This window comes from Rhamphochromis longiceps, linkage group LG14 (genome assembly GCF_057381845.1).
Source record: "Rhamphochromis longiceps isolate RC_006_pf linkage group LG14, R_longiceps_female_GT1.1, whole genome shotgun sequence".
In the NCBI taxonomy this organism is placed as follows: domain Eukaryota; kingdom Metazoa; phylum Chordata; class Actinopteri; order Cichliformes; family Cichlidae; genus Rhamphochromis; species Rhamphochromis longiceps.
Window position 1 is genome coordinate 4,797,046 of NC_140570.1, and position 17,687 is coordinate 4,814,732.

At 41.2% G+C, this 17,687-nt stretch overlaps 1 protein-coding gene across 13 annotated transcripts in view; it reads right to left on the bottom strand.

Annotated features, from left to right (window-relative positions):
* Positions 1-17,687, bottom strand: part of myo18ab (myosin XVIIIA b) — a 129,907-nt gene that overhangs the window by 56,055 nt on the left and 56,165 nt on the right. For all 13 annotated transcript variants that reach the window (XM_085429194.1, XM_085429193.1, XM_085429192.1 and 10 more), the window contains 10 exons: positions 17,130-17,300; positions 16,860-16,950; positions 16,397-16,589; positions 15,605-15,691; positions 12,161-12,302; positions 11,891-12,050; positions 10,797-10,983; positions 9,960-10,164; positions 9,581-9,690; positions 5,934-5,999 (listed from right to left, as the gene is read on the bottom strand). In XM_085429194.1, coding sequence (XP_085285320.1) covers positions 5,934-5,999; positions 9,581-9,690; positions 9,960-10,164; positions 10,797-10,983; positions 11,891-12,050; positions 12,161-12,302; positions 15,605-15,691; positions 16,397-16,589; positions 16,860-16,950; positions 17,130-17,300 — 1,412 coding nt within the window. The remainder of the gene's footprint in view (positions 1-5,933; positions 6,000-9,580; positions 9,691-9,959; positions 10,165-10,796; positions 10,984-11,890; positions 12,051-12,160; positions 12,303-15,604; positions 15,692-16,396; positions 16,590-16,859; positions 16,951-17,129; positions 17,301-17,687) is intronic.

Here is a 17,687-nt window from a genome sequence, read left to right on the forward strand (position 1 = left end):
ACAAGTGTAGTGGTACAAGCCAAGTACACAGAGAGACGGCGAGCTGGATTTAAATGCAAGCGTGTTGGGAAAAAGTGAAGAAAGGAGCTAAAATGTAAAATGAGCAGCATCTGGCTGCATTTCAATGATATTGGAGACTGTCTGAAGTGATATCCACTTTTATATTCAGCCATTTTCCATGGTGGAGGATAAAAGGTTTCAAACATATCCAGGCCTTAAACCTCATATGTGTTCTCCTAAGTTACAGTTCAGTATTGAATATTACACAAAATAAACTATATACAAAGTGTCTTTGAATATCTGCATGTAGCACAGAGCCATGGCTCAGGGTCTAAATGAGTCTCATAGGCCAGAATGTGCTTGAAGTTATTTATAATTCTTAACTTGTTTGAACTTCTGCTCACCACAAACAAGCACAAGCAGAAACTTTGGCCTTTTAACCGTTTTGTTTGTTTGTTTGTTTGTTTGTTTTCTTAAGTCTTACAGTTTTTCCTACTGATAAAATGCTCTCATATGGCCATTCATACTACACAAAATAATTAGGCATTAAAAATTTAAATGACAGAAAAGTTTCTGTTTTTCCACTTTCTATAGAAATTTCTGGTTTTTACGATTACAAAAAAACCTGAACAGTCTGGGCAATCAGCTGCAAGAATTTTTGCCGTAACCTTTCACATCTATTACTTACAGTTTAAGTCCAAAGATGCGTGCCTACAGATTTCTTTCCTTGTCACAGCAGCTTTTTCTTCCTCATGTAGAAAAACAGTTAAATAAGTAACTTCTACATGCATTACTGACTATATTAATTTCTGTGTGGATAACACCGTACCTACCAGGACTGTACGGTGTTTCTCCAACAACAAACCTTGGATTACCCCAGAAATTAAAGCTGTCCTCAAGCAGAAGAGGAGGGCCTTCAAATCCAAAGACAAAGAGGAGTTGAAAAGGGTGCAGAGAGAGCTGAGGGGACTGATAAGGAATGGGAAGGACAGCTACAGGCAGAAGATGGAGAACCAGCTTCAGCAAAACAACGTTGGTGAAGTCTGGAGAGGCCTCAGAACCATCTCAGGCCACAAACAGCAGAACTCTCTGCCTGGGAGGGATGTGAGGTGGGCAAATGAACTGAATCATTTCTTCAACAGATTTGATTCAACCATGAGACAGTCTACAACATCGGCTGCAGACTCACCCACCCCCACTGCTGCTGTTCCACCTCAGACACTTCACACCTCCTCTATTCACCCTGCTCACTCCCCCCCACCCCCAACAACAGCATCCAATACACACTCAACACAAGGCTCCAGCCTGTCTCTCTCAACCACCCAGGTTAGGAGGGAACTGAGGAGGATTAATGGCAAGAAGGCAGCGGGCCCAGATGGCATCAGCTCGAGGGTCGTCAGGTCCTGCGCGGACCAACTGTGTGGGGTGATGGAGCACCTCTTCAACCTGAGCCTGAGGTTGGGAAGAGTCCCACAGCTCTGGAAAACCTCCTGTGTTGTACCAGTGCCAAAGACTTCACGCCCCTCGGTTCTAAAGGACAAGCTGGTGAACTCTGGAGTGGACCATCACCTCACTACCTGGATCCTGGACTACCTCACCGACCGACCACAGTATGTGAGGACTCAGGGCTGTGTGTCGGACAGGGTCGTCTGCAGTACGGGGGCCCCACAGGGAACGGTTCTGGCTCCGTTCCTCTTCACCATCTACACTGCAGACTTCTCCCACAATTCCACCCAGTGCTTCCTGCAGAAGTTCTCTGATGACTCTGCAATAGTCGGCCTCATCACTGATGGGGACGACAAGGAGTACAGAGGACTGACTCAAGACTTTGTGGACTGGTGCCAGCTGAACTACCTCCAGATCAACGCCAGTAAAACCAAGGAGCTGGTGGTAGACTTCCGCAGGCACAAGCATTCTCCACTGCAACCACTGAACATCCAGGGTATGGACATTGAGGCTGTGGACAGCTACAGGTACCTTGGTGTTCATCTGAACAACAGACTGGACTGGACTCATAACTCAGACGCCCTCTACAGGAAAGGGCAGAGCAGGTTGTACCTGCTGCGGAGACTCAGGTCGTTTGGGGTGGAGGGCCCACTCCTGAAGACCTTCTATGACTCTGTGGTGGCTTCTGCTATCTTTTATGGCGTGGTCTGCTGGGGCGGCAGCATCTCTGCTGGGGACAGGAAGAGACTGAACAGGGTGATCCGAAGGACCAGCTCTGTTCTAGGATGCCCTCTGGACCCAGTGGAGGTGGTGAGTGACAGGAGAACGGCGGCTAAGCTGTCATCCCTGTTGGACAACGTCTCCCACCCCATGCAGCAGACTGTGACAGCACTGAGCAGCTCCTTCAGTGGGAGACTGCGGCACCCACGGTGTGGGACGGAGAGATTTCGCAGGTCTTTCCTCCCCACTGCTGTCAGACTCCACAACAAAGACTTTAACTGAACAAACACACACATCCACACATGTGCAATAACACTAAGTGCAATAATCTTTTCTGGCATCGTTGTATTTTTACTCAGTTGTATATAGCATTCGTATTCTATTTTTATCTTATTGTATATTTTTATTCTATTTTATTCTACTGTATATAGTATATTATTTTATTCTATTCTGTACAGCTGTGTACTGTATTTATTCTTATTGTATTCTAATTTTTGCGTCATAACTTTTGCACTGTCCACTTCCTGCTGTGACAAAACAAATTTCCCACGTGTGGGACTAATAAAGGTTATCTTATCTTATCTTATCTTATCTTCTTTATACTGAATGGGAAGTTTCACTGGTCTGGCCCACTTAAGGTCAAAGTGAGCTGTACGTTGCCCGCCATGTAAAATGAGTTTGGCACCCCTGACATAGACCATGTTAGGCAGGTGTTATTATTTAACACAGACAAACGTTAGCTGGAAAATGTACCTTTAATTATCAACAACATCTCTTAGGCAAGTCATTGCTCTCTTCACTGCCATTTTTTAAGTGTGCCTGTCTTTCTTGTATTTCCATCTGACTCTGATTAAAAAAAAATAACATACACAAATATATATATAGTAATAATATATATAAAACAAACACCCAGCACGCCCCTGCGGGCGGTTTATCCTTCAAGCTCGGGTCCTCTACCAGAGGCCTGGGAGCTTGAGGGTCCTGCGCAGTATCTTAGCTGTTCCCAGGACTGCGCTCTTCTGGACAGAGATCTCCGATGTTATTCCCGGGATCTGCTGGAGCCACTCGCCTAGCTTGGGAGTCACCGCACCTAGTGCTCCGATTACCACGGGGACCACCGTTACCTTCACCCTCCACATCCTCTCGAGCTCTTCTCTGAGCCCTTGGTATTTCTCCAGCTTCTCGTGTTCCTTCTTCCTGATATTGCTGTCATTCGGAACCGCTACATCGATCATGTATATATATATATATATATATATATATATATATATATATATATATATATATAATAACATAAATAATAATATGTAGTGATATAACGTAATGTGTTTAACTAAATTTATCCTGTTGTGTTATTATTCTGTGATGTGAAGTGCTGCTTCACCAAGCTACCTTCTTCATAAAGGAGAAGTGGCACTCCATTCTTTGAGGACACACAATTTTTGTTAGCATCTTTAAAGAGACTAATGTTTATTGAATTCAGAAATCTGACCTCAACTCCATTTACCATTTATGGAACATTTGCAAAGCCAAACACTTTCAGCAGTAGGGATGGGTATCAAAACCCGGTTCTTGTTGAGAACCGGTGTTTCAATTCCTTGGAATTTTTTGCCATTTTTGCAAACGATTCTCTTATTGATTCCAGTCGCCCCGAATGACGTCACCGCGTTGCGGAGCGTCATTTACCTGGCAGGAAACATGGCGGCTCAAACGCTCAAAAGTTTGGTTATACTTTACGAGAACGGCTGACAACAGGGCAACTTGCAATACTTGCAAAGTAGATATTTCATTTAAGGGGGGAAACACTACGAATATGCAAAAGCATTTGCTCACAAAACACACGATGACCTTTAATGAATGTCGTGTTTTTAATTCCGCTCCGGACTCGTGAATCTCAACCCAGCAGCAGCGGTAACGTTTGCACGTCCTCTCCCGTTAATGCGGCAGGTAAATAATCAACTAACAGTGCATATTATGTTAGCGCGATCTGCCTTATTACAAACCCTGCCATTACTGTGCATTTAGGTGACCATGATGAGACAGAGTCTGGCTGCCTCAGATGCTGGCAGTTCTCCCTGCAGTCTACCGGTAGCGTCTCCTTTCAGGCCATGATTGACGAATGTCACCGAGCAGTGACTCAGTTTGTGGTCAAAGGCTTGCACCCATTTGCCACAGCAGATGCCCCCGATTTTCGGTAAGTGTTTAATTGTAGGCAGGGACATTACTGGATATTCTTGTGTAATTGCTACTGAATAATTTATGTTATGCTTTGTTATTGCTACAGAAGAATATTTATTTTATTATTTCACATTTACAATTTTTTTCCTGGGGACCCTGTGACACCCCACTGAAGAGCCGTAGGCTGGATCTCTTAAGATCTCACTGTTGGGTTTGTAAGGCCATGTTACTCCTAAATTTCTATCTTGTTCAAAGAGAAGATATAAAACGAAGTTCTAAGCTAACCGACCTTAGTGTTCTCCTTTTTTAAAAAGAATCGATAAAGAATCGAATCGTTAAACAGAATCGAAAATGGAATCGGAATCGTGAAAATCTTATCAATACCCATCCCTATTCAGCAGTATAAAAAAGTCTTTGTAACATTGCCACATCACCCTGGGATAAAACTGATTATCATGTTTAATGTCTTTATCAAGTCCATCTAGCTCAAGTGTTGCAGTAATTTAACAGAACTGATACTGTCATCTGGAATTAGAAACTGTATTTACTTATCTTCACTGACCTTCGGATCTAACTGTACATACTGTGTAATTGTTAATATAGAAATATGGGGAGCGATGGATGAGTAATATAGAGTATTTATCAGATGTTTAGTTAAGTATTATAGGAGTAGGCCGGTTGGAGAGTAAGTGGCCCACAGACTGGGCCACTTACTCTCTAAATGGGAAGCTGGTGCTTTACTTTCCCACATGAGCTGGTTGGACACCTTTGTGTTTCAACTGTCAGTAAAAACATTACAAAACAAGAGGCATTACCAATGTTACTGATATGAAAACCACAGATTAAAAGAAAACTTTGGTACTAAAAAGTTAACTTTGGGAATGTAGTGGTCAAACTCTGAAGCAAGGTCAAACATTCTGCAATATCTGCCAAGAAACTTCAATAATTGACAGCTCAAGGCCCAGACTGTTCTTTATTCCGCAGACATTCACAGATCTAATTAGCAAAAACTGCCTGCCCTTTTCCTTGTGATTAGCTGCACTTTATCCTCAACAGTCTGGCAGTGTTTGACTGCTGCTTGGCAAGATACAGAGAGTGCCAAGAATTAGAACTAGTGAGGATACATGTGGAAGTGTGAAGACTTTGTCACTGCAGAGGAGCAAAAAAGAAACAGAGAGCCTGTCGCCCCTTTTGCTCGACAAGCTAGTGAGTAGAATGAAAATGTGTTCTAATTATCTGTTTAACTGCAAGGGCCAAAGCATAAAAAGGTTTTTGAATTTGAATACTTTTTCTTGCTCTTTCACAGCAACACAAAGCAGCAACAGCCAGACGACAAGCTGATCAACATCAGTGTAGAAAGTGATGATGAAAACCCACAAAAATCTCATTTTCAACAACAAATGTAAAGACAACAAAGAAGAAAGAACTGGATTTTAGGATTGCAATAAAAAAGAGGGGCGTCTGAGGATCACCACAAAAAGAATTAGTACTGTGAAGGAAATGTTGAGTTTGCAATAACAGGAAAACTGCATTAACTCATAAGCAGAAGTACATTGAGATGAAAAGTGTATGCATTAGGGAAAACTCACCCTGCTTAGCCCCATGTGGTAGTTACTCTTCTCCAGCTCCAAAGACTCCAGTAACTCCTCAACTGCCTGGAAACGAGCAGAACGAACACTCATTAGATAAACAACCCAATCGCTCTGTGTCCGGGCCTTACCTATGTCTGGTCATGTGACCTGGCTCCTAAAAATGATGCAAGTTACGTGCCATAGCAACAAACACCAATCCACTCTGGAATCAGCTAACACAAGCACACACATACCTCGATGTCCCTAAAAAGGAAACAGACTACAAGGTTTGAAAAGTGATGCTACACACTACATTTGGTAAACGTGTCATTAAATGTACAGTGGGGGAAATAATTGTTTGATCCCCTGCTGAATTGGAAAGTTTGCTTATAAAGAAATGATCAGTTTCTAACTTTTATGGTGGTTTTTATTTTAGGGGAAAAACACAGAACAGCAACCTAAAATCCAGACAAAAGGAATTACATTTAAGTTACAAACTGATTGGACCACTCCACTTCACATGAACTCGCTAAATCTTTTAGGTTTCTTGGCTGCCACTCAGCAACTTAAAGCCTGCTTCAGCTCCATCCACAGATTCTTTATACAACTGAGGTCTGGAAACTGAATAGGGTACTGCATGACCTTAATGTGCTTCTTTGGCAACTCTCTTATTGTCTTTGCAGTATGTGTTTGATCACTGTCAGAAAACGGCTGAGTTGATGCCATAGAGTTCAATTTTGGTTTCACGTTTTTTAACAAGCGTTCTCTGAATCATCTAGATCATAGGTGTCAAACTCTGGCCTAATTACATTTGGCCCGCGAAGCCATACCAAATTACTATCAGAGCTGGCCTACTGGTATTATACAGCTAATATATATATTGTTTAGTATTAAGCTTTGCTTGTTCCATATTCAGTTTTTCAGCAAAACGTGTTTGAGTCCATAAGAAGAGATTCATTCTTATATCTGGAGGAATAAATATATTTCAATAAATATTAACGTTAGCCCGCGACTTTGTTCTAGTTTTGAATTTTGGCCCACTGTGTATTTCAGTTTGACACCCCTGATCTAGATGTTCACTGTTAAACTGTATATGTACCTTCTTGAGCAGGGGACCTTGCTGGCGTTGCAAGATTTCAATCCATTACAGCATGGTGTGTTACCAACAAGGTTCTTGGTCACTGTGTTCCCAGCTGCCTTAGATCACTAACAAGCTCCAAGCTTTGGACTGATCTACCACCTTTCTCATGATCATCCCCACCCCATGAGATACGATAATCATCCCTCCTCTATCTGGAAAGATGTCCATTTTAGATTTCTTCCATTTACAAATAAAATAGTTGGAGTTCTGTATTGCTGCATTAAAATAAAACTGCAATAAAAATTAGATACTGTTCTTGTTTTTCTCCTCTGTTTTTTTGGTAAGGCAACAGCAAGGGCTCAACATCTAGTAACTGTTTCCCCCACTGTAAGAGCCTTTGAGGGAATCTATTCTGAGAACTCTTGGAAAAACTACCTTTATTTCATGCACATATCTGTTTTGTGAAATTCCCGAACAATTGCAAGACAAGATTAATGTAATTACAGGACTTTTGCAGTAATTAAGGAAGAAGCGTTCCTCTTAAAGAAGGGTTTTAGGTCCTCGGTATTTTTGCGATTTCTTCACTGAACACCTCAGTAACTCTTCTTTTCAACCATTCTGTTGTTAATTTACTCATCAGACTAAAACTTCAGATCTCAGATCATCATGATTATGTTTTGGAGTTGATGAATTAAAATTTGTTCAAAAACCAAAAATGCTCAAATTTAGTCTCAGAACATTTTCCCTGACGTGAAGTGGAACTAGACACAGTGGTCTTTTGGAAACGTAGGCTTTTCAATTGCATACAGTCCCTTTATTGCAACAGTCTTGAATTTGATTTGAAGTGTTGTATAAAAAAGTACAAAAATTTGCAAATTCCTAGTTTATTCAGATCCTGTGTGTAAGCATGACTTTGAACAATCACATTGCATTTTATAATGCAGGAAAACTTAATTTCAACCCACAAAATTAAGCTGCCATGAAAAACAATATTGTTATTAATATTGTAGCTTCAGTTTTCAGCTTTTTTGGAAGCATCCTATTTTTTTTTTGGCTGCCTCTTGTGTTTCACAAGAAGCTGACAGACAGATATATCTATCAGGCAGGTATGAAACTGGGATCTGATTGTAAAAGATGTTTCATACCAGGCATTCTAGACCATGGAACCTCTCAAAGGAGGAAAACAATAGTAACAAACTTTAGAGAGAATTAAGCTTCTCAGGGATGATGCATTAAATTTCTCCCCTGCTGTTTGCCTGTTTGGTCTGAAAAGCTCTTGGCAGGCGTACCATATGGACACTGACAACATGGCTACATCATGCTGTCTTAAGAGGAGCAGACAGTACTGGGCTATAGCAGGAGAAAAATGGGGGCTTTTGTTTGGCAGAGACAAACCGTCCGACAGACTCAGCAAACCAAACCCTCTCTCTCTTGCTTTCTCCCTCTGTGAAAAAAAAAATTGTATTATCGTCCAATTAAATCTGGCTAAAGTAATCTATCTCACACCAACACCTTCCATCCATCTTCCTTTTCAAATAAAGAGACCTGCGTAGCATTAGTACTCTTTGAGTGGGATATCCTCTCTAAGCTCATCTTCAAGAAACTTTGAGCCTCCTCACTGCCAGTGTAGTATAGAGCAGTGTAAAGGAGCACGAGATTTTACACATCTGTCCTTGTTTAAGTTTTTTTTTTCTTTTTACAAAACAAAACAAAATGTTGATTCTTAGAAAACAGATTCTGCACCTTTTGAGACAAGACATGAGGTACAGAGGATCTTAATGTAGATATGTTTTCTCACAGTATCGTCGTAAGACTAATCAGACCTTAGTGCAAAAATGCTATATACTCGCTAAATAAATGTAGGGAAGACATTAATCATATGCCCGGGGATGTTCCTAAACTGTTCTGCCACCTATACAAAAGAAATTGAAAGATAACGAGACAAAAAAGACACAAGGGAATGGATGGGAAGACAGAGAGAAGAGGAAACAAAGAACTGTTCCCACCATCAGTAATTATTCAGTACAGTGGCTGAATGCTGCCATCCCCCACAATTATAATTAATTATACACAAGAGCGGGAGAGCCAGGACAGCGGTAAGAGAAGAGGAAGAATAAATGGATTGTGTTCACAGACTCAAGTGTGGAGGGCAAAGAGGGAAACACCACATGTCCAGACTTCATCCTTTCTACACTGTACGTGATTTTGTGGTGTGAAAAAAAGACAAAAGATATCCTCATGAGTAAGTATTTCACTTACAGGCAAAAGACTCACAAGAACATAAATGATCAATCTGAAAGTAACATTTCCTGTTATTTATCCCACATTTACACCACATCACTTTAACAGTGGATTTCAGGTACTCTTAAATAACCTTACATCTCCCACAATCCTGAGCAAATTTTACAAAACAATTTCCCCTTGTGAATGATTTATTCTGATTAAACCAAGGCAAATGATTACATTGTATCTTAATATACGAACAGCTAAGGATGTTGACAAGAGAGCACTTTTCGTTATATCAGCAGTCACAGTCCAACTACTCACAGCAGAACTGCAAGTATCATGCTAACTCTGCACTCACCCTCTTCTCATCTGTGACAATGTAGTGGTGGCCATACTTCTTGGTTAGATGAGGTGCCAGAACATCAAAGCGCCTTCGAAACTCAGAGAAAACCATGTGGTCAGGATAACCTAGAGGCAGAGAGGCAGAACAGAGAAGAGAGCACACAAACTCAGAACACCAAAGTTAAAGTAGCATCTGCAGCTGGTGGAAAGGCTAGAACTTTATCAACAGCCAACAGACAGACAATAGTATGAATGTCTATGGGACAGTCTTACATTGGGGTACTTTAACCCCTAACCCCAGATCAAATTAAACTGAAACGTGGTTCTGTCATCAGCATAACAGTGACTGGAAAGAGTGTTGAAATTACATACATATAACACTGCAAAGTAGTTACCTTGCCTGTGGATGCGCAGAGCATCTAGCAGCTTGGATCCTCGGAGCTGAGCTCTCAGGAGGCTCACGTCCAGAGTCATAAGACCCGAGTCAGGGCTCTCTCCATGAGCCATACGGTAATCACCTCCTCCTACTGCCTCTACTTTGGGCAGTAGGCAATGGACGAAGTGAACCTTAGAACGCCGCACCATGTCAATCAGAGCATCCTAAAAATAAAGAGATTATATCAGATATCAGTTTCCAGTTCTAAGACTTCATGCAACAACAAGCTATGAAAATAGTAGAGAGTTAAGCGTCACTGCCTTAACAAGTATTACAAAAGCAACAGAAGGGGGGACTGTTGTCCTACTGGGAGAACTTCAATGTTCATGTAGACAGCGAGACCTGGAGGGGAATGATTGTGAGGAACGGCCTCCCGGATCTGAACCAGAGCCGTGTTTTGTTGTTGGACTTCTGTGCAAACCACAGTTTGTCCATAATGAACACCATGTTCAAACATAAGAGTGTCCATAAGTGCACTTGGCATCAGTACACCCTAGGCCGGAGGTCGAGGATAGATTTTATAATTGTTTCACCAGAGATGCGGCCACATGTTTTGGACAATTGGCTAAAAAGAGGGGCTGAGCTGTCAACTAATCACCAGGTGGTGAGTTGGGTCAGGTGGTGGGAACTGCATGACCTTAATGTGCATATATAGTGAGGGTGCGCTGGGAACGCCTGGCAGAGGCCCCGGTCCACAAGATCTCCATTGCCAAAGCAGCTGCACTGAGCTGCAGCCACAAGGTGGTTGGTGCCTGTTGTGTTTTCGTACCTTTTAACCACACTCTCATCCACTTACCACTTGGAGTTTCACTTGGATACACAGACTCTTCTTCTTGACAGCAGCCACACCTGTAGTGAAGGTTTTCCTCATACTAGTGGCTCGCCGCAGGGCAAGCTGGGAGCTGCCCTCCAGACCGGCGATGGAGCCCGACAACACGGTGGCTCCACTGGCCCGGCCCATGAACAGCGCGCTGATGTTCTTCCTGCAGTGGCAGAAAGATGATAGGGTTTGTACAAATCCACATCACTAGCATCCAAGAATTCACAAGACAGTATAAAGAAATCAATCTGATAGCATTAGTGCCATATTATAGTTTTGAGAGCCATATGTTGACAGGCTCCTTGCTGCACTCTTTGGTTCACTCTGTTGCCTCATGGTGTCAAACACTCACCTTATGACTGCTAAAGGTCTGAAACAGATTTTGAAAAGCTGCTAAGTTAGATATTGTCCCTGCAATTTTTGTCTTTTTAGAGCAAATTAATTGCTTTAGCTAGACTATACTTAAGTAGAGTGTGTATTCCCTTTTGCAAGACAGTAAGGCAAATGTTCCCAAGACTTTATAGACAAAGAGCCATTGATTTCATAACCTACAGTACAAAATATATTGACTTCATTCATGGTTGAACTGTGGATTGTAGCAGTAAGATCATACTGGAAACATTTGATTAAACTCTACATTCTTCCCCTTGTCAAGCATATTATGTTTTTTTGAGTGACTGAAACCATAAAATTTACAGACAGACTGAAATGAGTGCATATGAACTAAAGACAAGAGAACACAGAGCCCCCAGAGGTGGAAAGGCAGGCCTAACATGACAGAAACTGAGATAAATCCAGGCAATGCAAGAATAAATTGGGCATTTCTTTCACAAGTTCACATGCAGTGTACTGTAATGTACATTTATATGTTCTCTATATCGGACAAATGTAATTCTATTAGTACAGGACATAGTTTTATTTTCTTCTTACGTAACCAGTTAATTCAAATCCACTACTAGCAACTCCATCAGGGCACGTGCAGCTTAAAAACAACAGCGGTGATGACCAATCACTTCATACATTGTTCTATTAAACTGGATGATGTTCATGTATAGACAGAGGCATCATACTTCTGGGAGTCCTGCAGCAGGGTTGCAGCATTCTGGGCAGCAGGGTTGTGCTTGGCATGGTTCAACCAGCCTTGGGTGTTATACTCCACCCAATTGGTCCCATGGCTGTGGCCCAGCAGGAAGAGGTGGGGCTTCTCTCCTCGCAGAAGTAGATTAGCTCCTGCAACAGAATGGAAATATTCTGCCATGGTGTATCAGTGTTGTCTATTTGTTTCTTCAGAAAGCCTCGACTGATTGCGTTAAGGGACAGCTACGTGTTTGAGTGTTCACCTTTGTTTTCTCCCTGTGCAGAGCCATAGTAGCTGAAGAGTCTCTCCAGCATGGTTTCCTCTGAACCTCCTGGCTGAACAGCCTCCTCCTCCATGAGCCACAGAAGGCCTCGAGCTTCATCTGTCCTGGCTAGAGTACGAACCTGTGATGAACAAAGGCAGGCGAAAATGTCTTTTTTATTTGGACAGATCAAGGAAAGACAATATAGAAGTCGTTATCTGTCACTTTCATCAGAGGACAGTGACTGGGTACTAAGCAGCCAAATACCTGACAAGAGATGTTTGTGTTTTGCTTTCTTTTTTCAAAAACAAAATAAAGAAAGTAAAAACATTTTTTATTTTTGCTCTCAAGATTAAAGGTTGCTTTGGAGCTGTGGAGTTGACTGTCAGCACCATCATCTGATGTCACTATATAAACATGGAGGCCTTGGGTAGCATGGATTGGACCAATTTCTGTTACTCCTTCAAACCTTAGAGACAGTGAATTTCCACATGGCAAATCTCCACCTACAGTAAGCTGCTGTTGCTCTAGACAAATTTGTCCTTAAGGTTTGTTCAGCATTTTTCATAAAGACTCAATCAAGGGCATTCTAATGTCCTCCCAAACCTTCAAAGCTGAACACTACAGTACTGATTTAAACTAAAGTGCAAGGATTGGCCCTTTCATTTAATTTTCTACTTTTAAGAAGATTTCCTCCCATCTTTTAAAAATTGTCAGTCACACAAATCAGACTTGAGTGAGCTTTCCAACTGTGCACTGAAAATCATACAGCTCATATATTTAAGTTAGAAGCAAGCAAATAAAACGAATTCTGTACAAATGCAGAATAAGCCTTCCACAAGCATTTCTGAATGCCTGTCATTCTACTTAGAAATCAATGTTCAATTAATGCTAGTAAATTAGCACCCAAAATCTAACAATATAAAAAGAAAACAGTGCAGCACAAAAGCTTGAGTGATTACTTGGATATAGGCTTTCACAACCTTAACAGCTGATTATAAAACTACTCCTCTTGTCAGTACAAAGTTTAAATCCTGCACTGTTTTGTTAAATTGTTGAATTTGTGGACCTAGCAGAGATGAGGCTTTCTACATAAAAATATGAAACCTGTGCAGACAGGCCGCTTATAATGAAAATACAAAGTTAGCTGACTCTTAAAGGCTTTCCAAATCAAAGAAGAGGCTTAGGATTGTGCTGCTGAAAACACATTATCTGCTAAAGTGTCATTCGAATCACTTACAGAGATTAAAAAGAGTTTGCTGTAATTTGAACAGAGATCACAAGCTAGATGCAAATGCACCACCTGTATTGTTTAATCAAAATTGAGTCACAGTGTGTTTCCATGTCTACTGTTCTTCTGGGTGTCATTAGTAATGCAGCTATTAACTAAAGCTAAAGGTATTGGACAGACTCATATTTGTGTAACACGATGCGGTGCTACCTCAAAAAGATCAACAACATTATTTTAATTACTCTTCAGATAAATTGAAATAATTTGTTGGTCACTACTTGACATCACACACAAACACAGACACAAAATTATTATGATTCCACTCAAAAGGACAGTGGCAGTGTGGTGTAGTTCCACTGATGGCCTGGTGGAGCACAAGCTGTGTGGTTCAAGCTCACCGAAAGTCTTCTGTAGTTGCTTAAAATCCTTCAAGCTGGTTATGATTAGGAAAAAAGGTACCAGATTATGCACATATGCATCTCGCTGCATATGAGGGCTGTTAGCCACACAGTGGTGAGAATGCCTTTGCAGACCCATGACCTTTGCCAAAACGCCTACGATGGACATGTGGGAGCCTGAAATGTGCCACAGAGCAGTGGAAGATGGAACAAAAAAGGCACCAGAGGCAGAGGACCTTGGTGTTTATGTTGGTGTAATATCTGTACCACCTGATTGTTCAGGATTGGAAACAAGATAAAAGTTTGATCTACAGAGGCCTTGTGACGCTAACACCTTCAGTCTACAGATTCCTTGCCTTGAAAGACCAGGGCAGCTTGACAGAGTGATTTTGTTTGTGGTTGAGCACTGTATTATCTGAGGATGTGTGTACATAATGTGTAAGTCCATCATAAAGAGGATCAGTTGCAGAAACTTCTAAAATCTTTAGTGATTGTAGGTCAGAACATCCAATGTCAATCTAGTCCTAAGAGTTCATTTGAATTCAGTTGAACCATTAGAAACTGACCTCAGATTCACACATGCCAGCAAAAAGGAATCCATTCTGTAGTCTTTGCTGCTAAAGCACCACACTCGCTTTGAAGCTGACACCTGTTTCCTTAATGTTCCAGGTACGGGTTGCCTGGGTAACCATCTAATTTATTTACTACCTAGTCATATGTCAAACAACAGGATCCTGCTCGCGCACTGATAACTGCGTCAACCACTTGCCTGGAGAAACGTATCTCGAGTGGTTATTTTGTTATTTTTCCTGTAGTCACAGAATGTCATTTACGTTGTGTGGCCTCTGGTTGCTGTGAACTGCTTCCAATATGGATGCAGCTTAAAGCATTTCAGCTAATATTTGGGGGATTTGATTGTCTCTAGGTGTCTTGAAAACTAGAACGATCAACAGTTTGGCATGAAAAACAACGTTGCTGATGGTATCAAATGTCAGTTATTATGGTTAACAGACATTTGCTACTCTTACATAATTACAGGTTTGTTGTTCTACTCTCACTTCAAATAAAAATACACACCATTATATAAATCATCTAATACATTCAACACAGTCCAACACAAAAGGAAGCTGGAATCTAGTACTTGTCTCCATCAAGACTGCAGGACCATCTACACAGACCAAATGCTGCAAATACTTGTACTGCTAACAACACAGACTTTTAGTAAAAAGGGAACCAACGAGTGGAGAGAAAAGGAGACTCTTTCAAGCTTCAAAGAGAAAACACATCACAAATTTGATTCTAATCAATAGTGCTGATCTCAGACAAAATCCTAAAGGAAATGAAAGAAACAGCAAGAAAATATGGAACCAACCATCACAACAAGTTGACAAGCATTTAGGCTAAGCATGCTTTGAAAACTCTTTTATGTTACATCTAATTTCAGTCTCAAGAAGAGTAGGGGGAGTTTTCTGTCCCAGATCTCAGGTCCTCTGGCTTCAGCACATATTGATGCCTGCTTTGCTAGATTGGCCATGGACCTAGAACTATTTGCATTTGCCAGCAGTGATGAAAAGAGCTATTTGCTGGCTCAGTGGTACTCTGGGGTGCTCATTTGGCTACAGCTTCATTTGCATTAATGTCTCCCTGAATAATGACTGAAATTCAGGCCCAGATAAACTGCCCTTGAATCTGGACCTAAATACCTCAATGCTCCACTGAACATAAACACAACTTTAATCTGTGCTGTTAACACAGCATATTTCTCACAACTGATTCCAGGTGAAAGCAAAGCAGAGTGTAGTGGGGGTTGCTTACCAGAGCTTGGGTTGAGGCTTGATCAATAACTGCTACAGACAGTGAGGTGTTGGACTCTATGTCATCTAAAGCAAGTTCTATGTTTTCCTAGATGCAGGAGGGGACAGAAACTCAGGTTAGTAACCTACAAGACATGTACCAGCAGAAGATGAGCTCATAAAAAATAAAAAAAGGAAAATCAAGTGCAGCTGTTCATCTCAATCTTGAAATCAGCAGTTACTAAAGCTATAGATTGGGTTGAGTACATAAAAAGTTTTGGAAATTTCTTAAACTGGACATTTGATTGTTGGGGGTTTTCTCTGCATTATTGTAGGGTCTTTGGTCTGTGCAAGCTTACCTGGAGGAAACCCACACAAGCACAGGGCGAGGCTGTAAACTACACATAGAAATGCTTTTACTGACACCACCAATTTCTCAACATTTGAGTTTTTGTGTATTTATTCAAGTTTTGAAGCTCAATTACTCGTAGAAACCACAGATCTTGATGTGAACCACTTGCATTGGAACTACAGTAGAAGTAGAAATTTTCTAAACCCCGAGTATCCTGTGGATTATCTGGAGTACTGAGGTCAAATTCTTTACTGCTGTGGAGCACCAATGAACTGATCTCCAGTGCATCTAAAATCCTAAAAATTTTAATTAGTTGAGAATTATCGGTACAGGCAGACGCCAGAAAAAATAGACATCTGTGTTTGACTACATGTAATTATTAAGTCGTCCTTAAAATCAGTGCATGAAATATGTATATGTTCTGTCCCTCCCAAGTGTTAAGCTCTGTTGTTCCAGCTGCACCTCCTTGTATCTCTCCAATTCCTTGACAAAGGTCCGTTCATGAAACAGAGTCTGTAGCCTCTCCTGGGTGTAGTTGTGACAGAGCTCTTCAAAAGTGGCTCCCCTCTGCTGATGAGCCAGCCGAGGGTTCTGGAAACCCGGAGTGTCAACGATCAGCAGAGAACACAGAGAGTGCTGACTAGACTTCAGGGCCCTGAGGGACACAGATGCATCAGCAGGCTTTAGTGAAGAAGCTTTGACTAATCAAGCAGTCTGCAGATTCCCAGTGTCAAAATTATATTTATATACCAATTCATTCTTACAATATTTGAAGGTGAATGTTTTAAATATTTTACAAAAAAAATCTAAAGTGCAGCGCTTATCTGGCAAGATGAATTCATGAATGATCTAGCTATTTTATATAAGTCCAAATTGAATATGAATATTGTAGTACTAGAATTTGAGGTAAATGCTGACAGCTAACCTGTTAATAAGGGAGATGACAAGTGTGAAAAGCTCAGAGTAAAGTCCTGATGCCATGGCCTCCAAACACTCCAGAGCTGTGACTTTAGGGCCTGAGAGACAGATGAGATGCACGTTTTATGCTTTTTTCATGAGACTCAGTTTTTAAACAGCAGCTGAAAACAAGCAAAATGTGGTCTGCATCTAAGAAAAAATGATCATATCAACAATGGGAACCCTTTTAGCAATAATTCGACATAAATGGAAATTCCAACGTTTGCAGTATTTTTACCTAAGCCATCACCATGGCTAGCCTCATCTGGTGGTCCTCTGAATGAGGTAGAATGCTGCAGTCCTTTGGCCTGATGCTTAAAAATAGATGAAGATAGCTCCTCCAAGGTGCAGCCCAACAGGTAGGCCGCTTTCTGAGCCCATTCATGACGAGCAAACTGCCGACGTCCCACTACAAGTAAAGCATGAATGAGTTCAAATTCTAAAACAAAGAGCTAGAAGAAGAAAGGCAACGAAGATAACATGTACAGTAAAAATGAAGAGCAAGTGTAAGTATACAATTACTGTAGATCAAAACTACTATTTCTACCGTCTGTTGCAAATTTAGGCAAGATTTCATTTCTGTGACACTCCAGTATCCAAATCCAGTACAACTATCAGCTCTGCTGAGGTTCAGTACAGCTGACAAGACCTCAGACTGTAACTGTTAAAATACAAATTCAATTTCAACGATGGTCCTGGCCTTCTACCTGGTAAACACTTCGCTTGGCACCTCTATTTAACCAAAAGAGATGTTCTCTGCCTTTGACAGGAGTTGTCCCAGATGTGAAAAAACAAT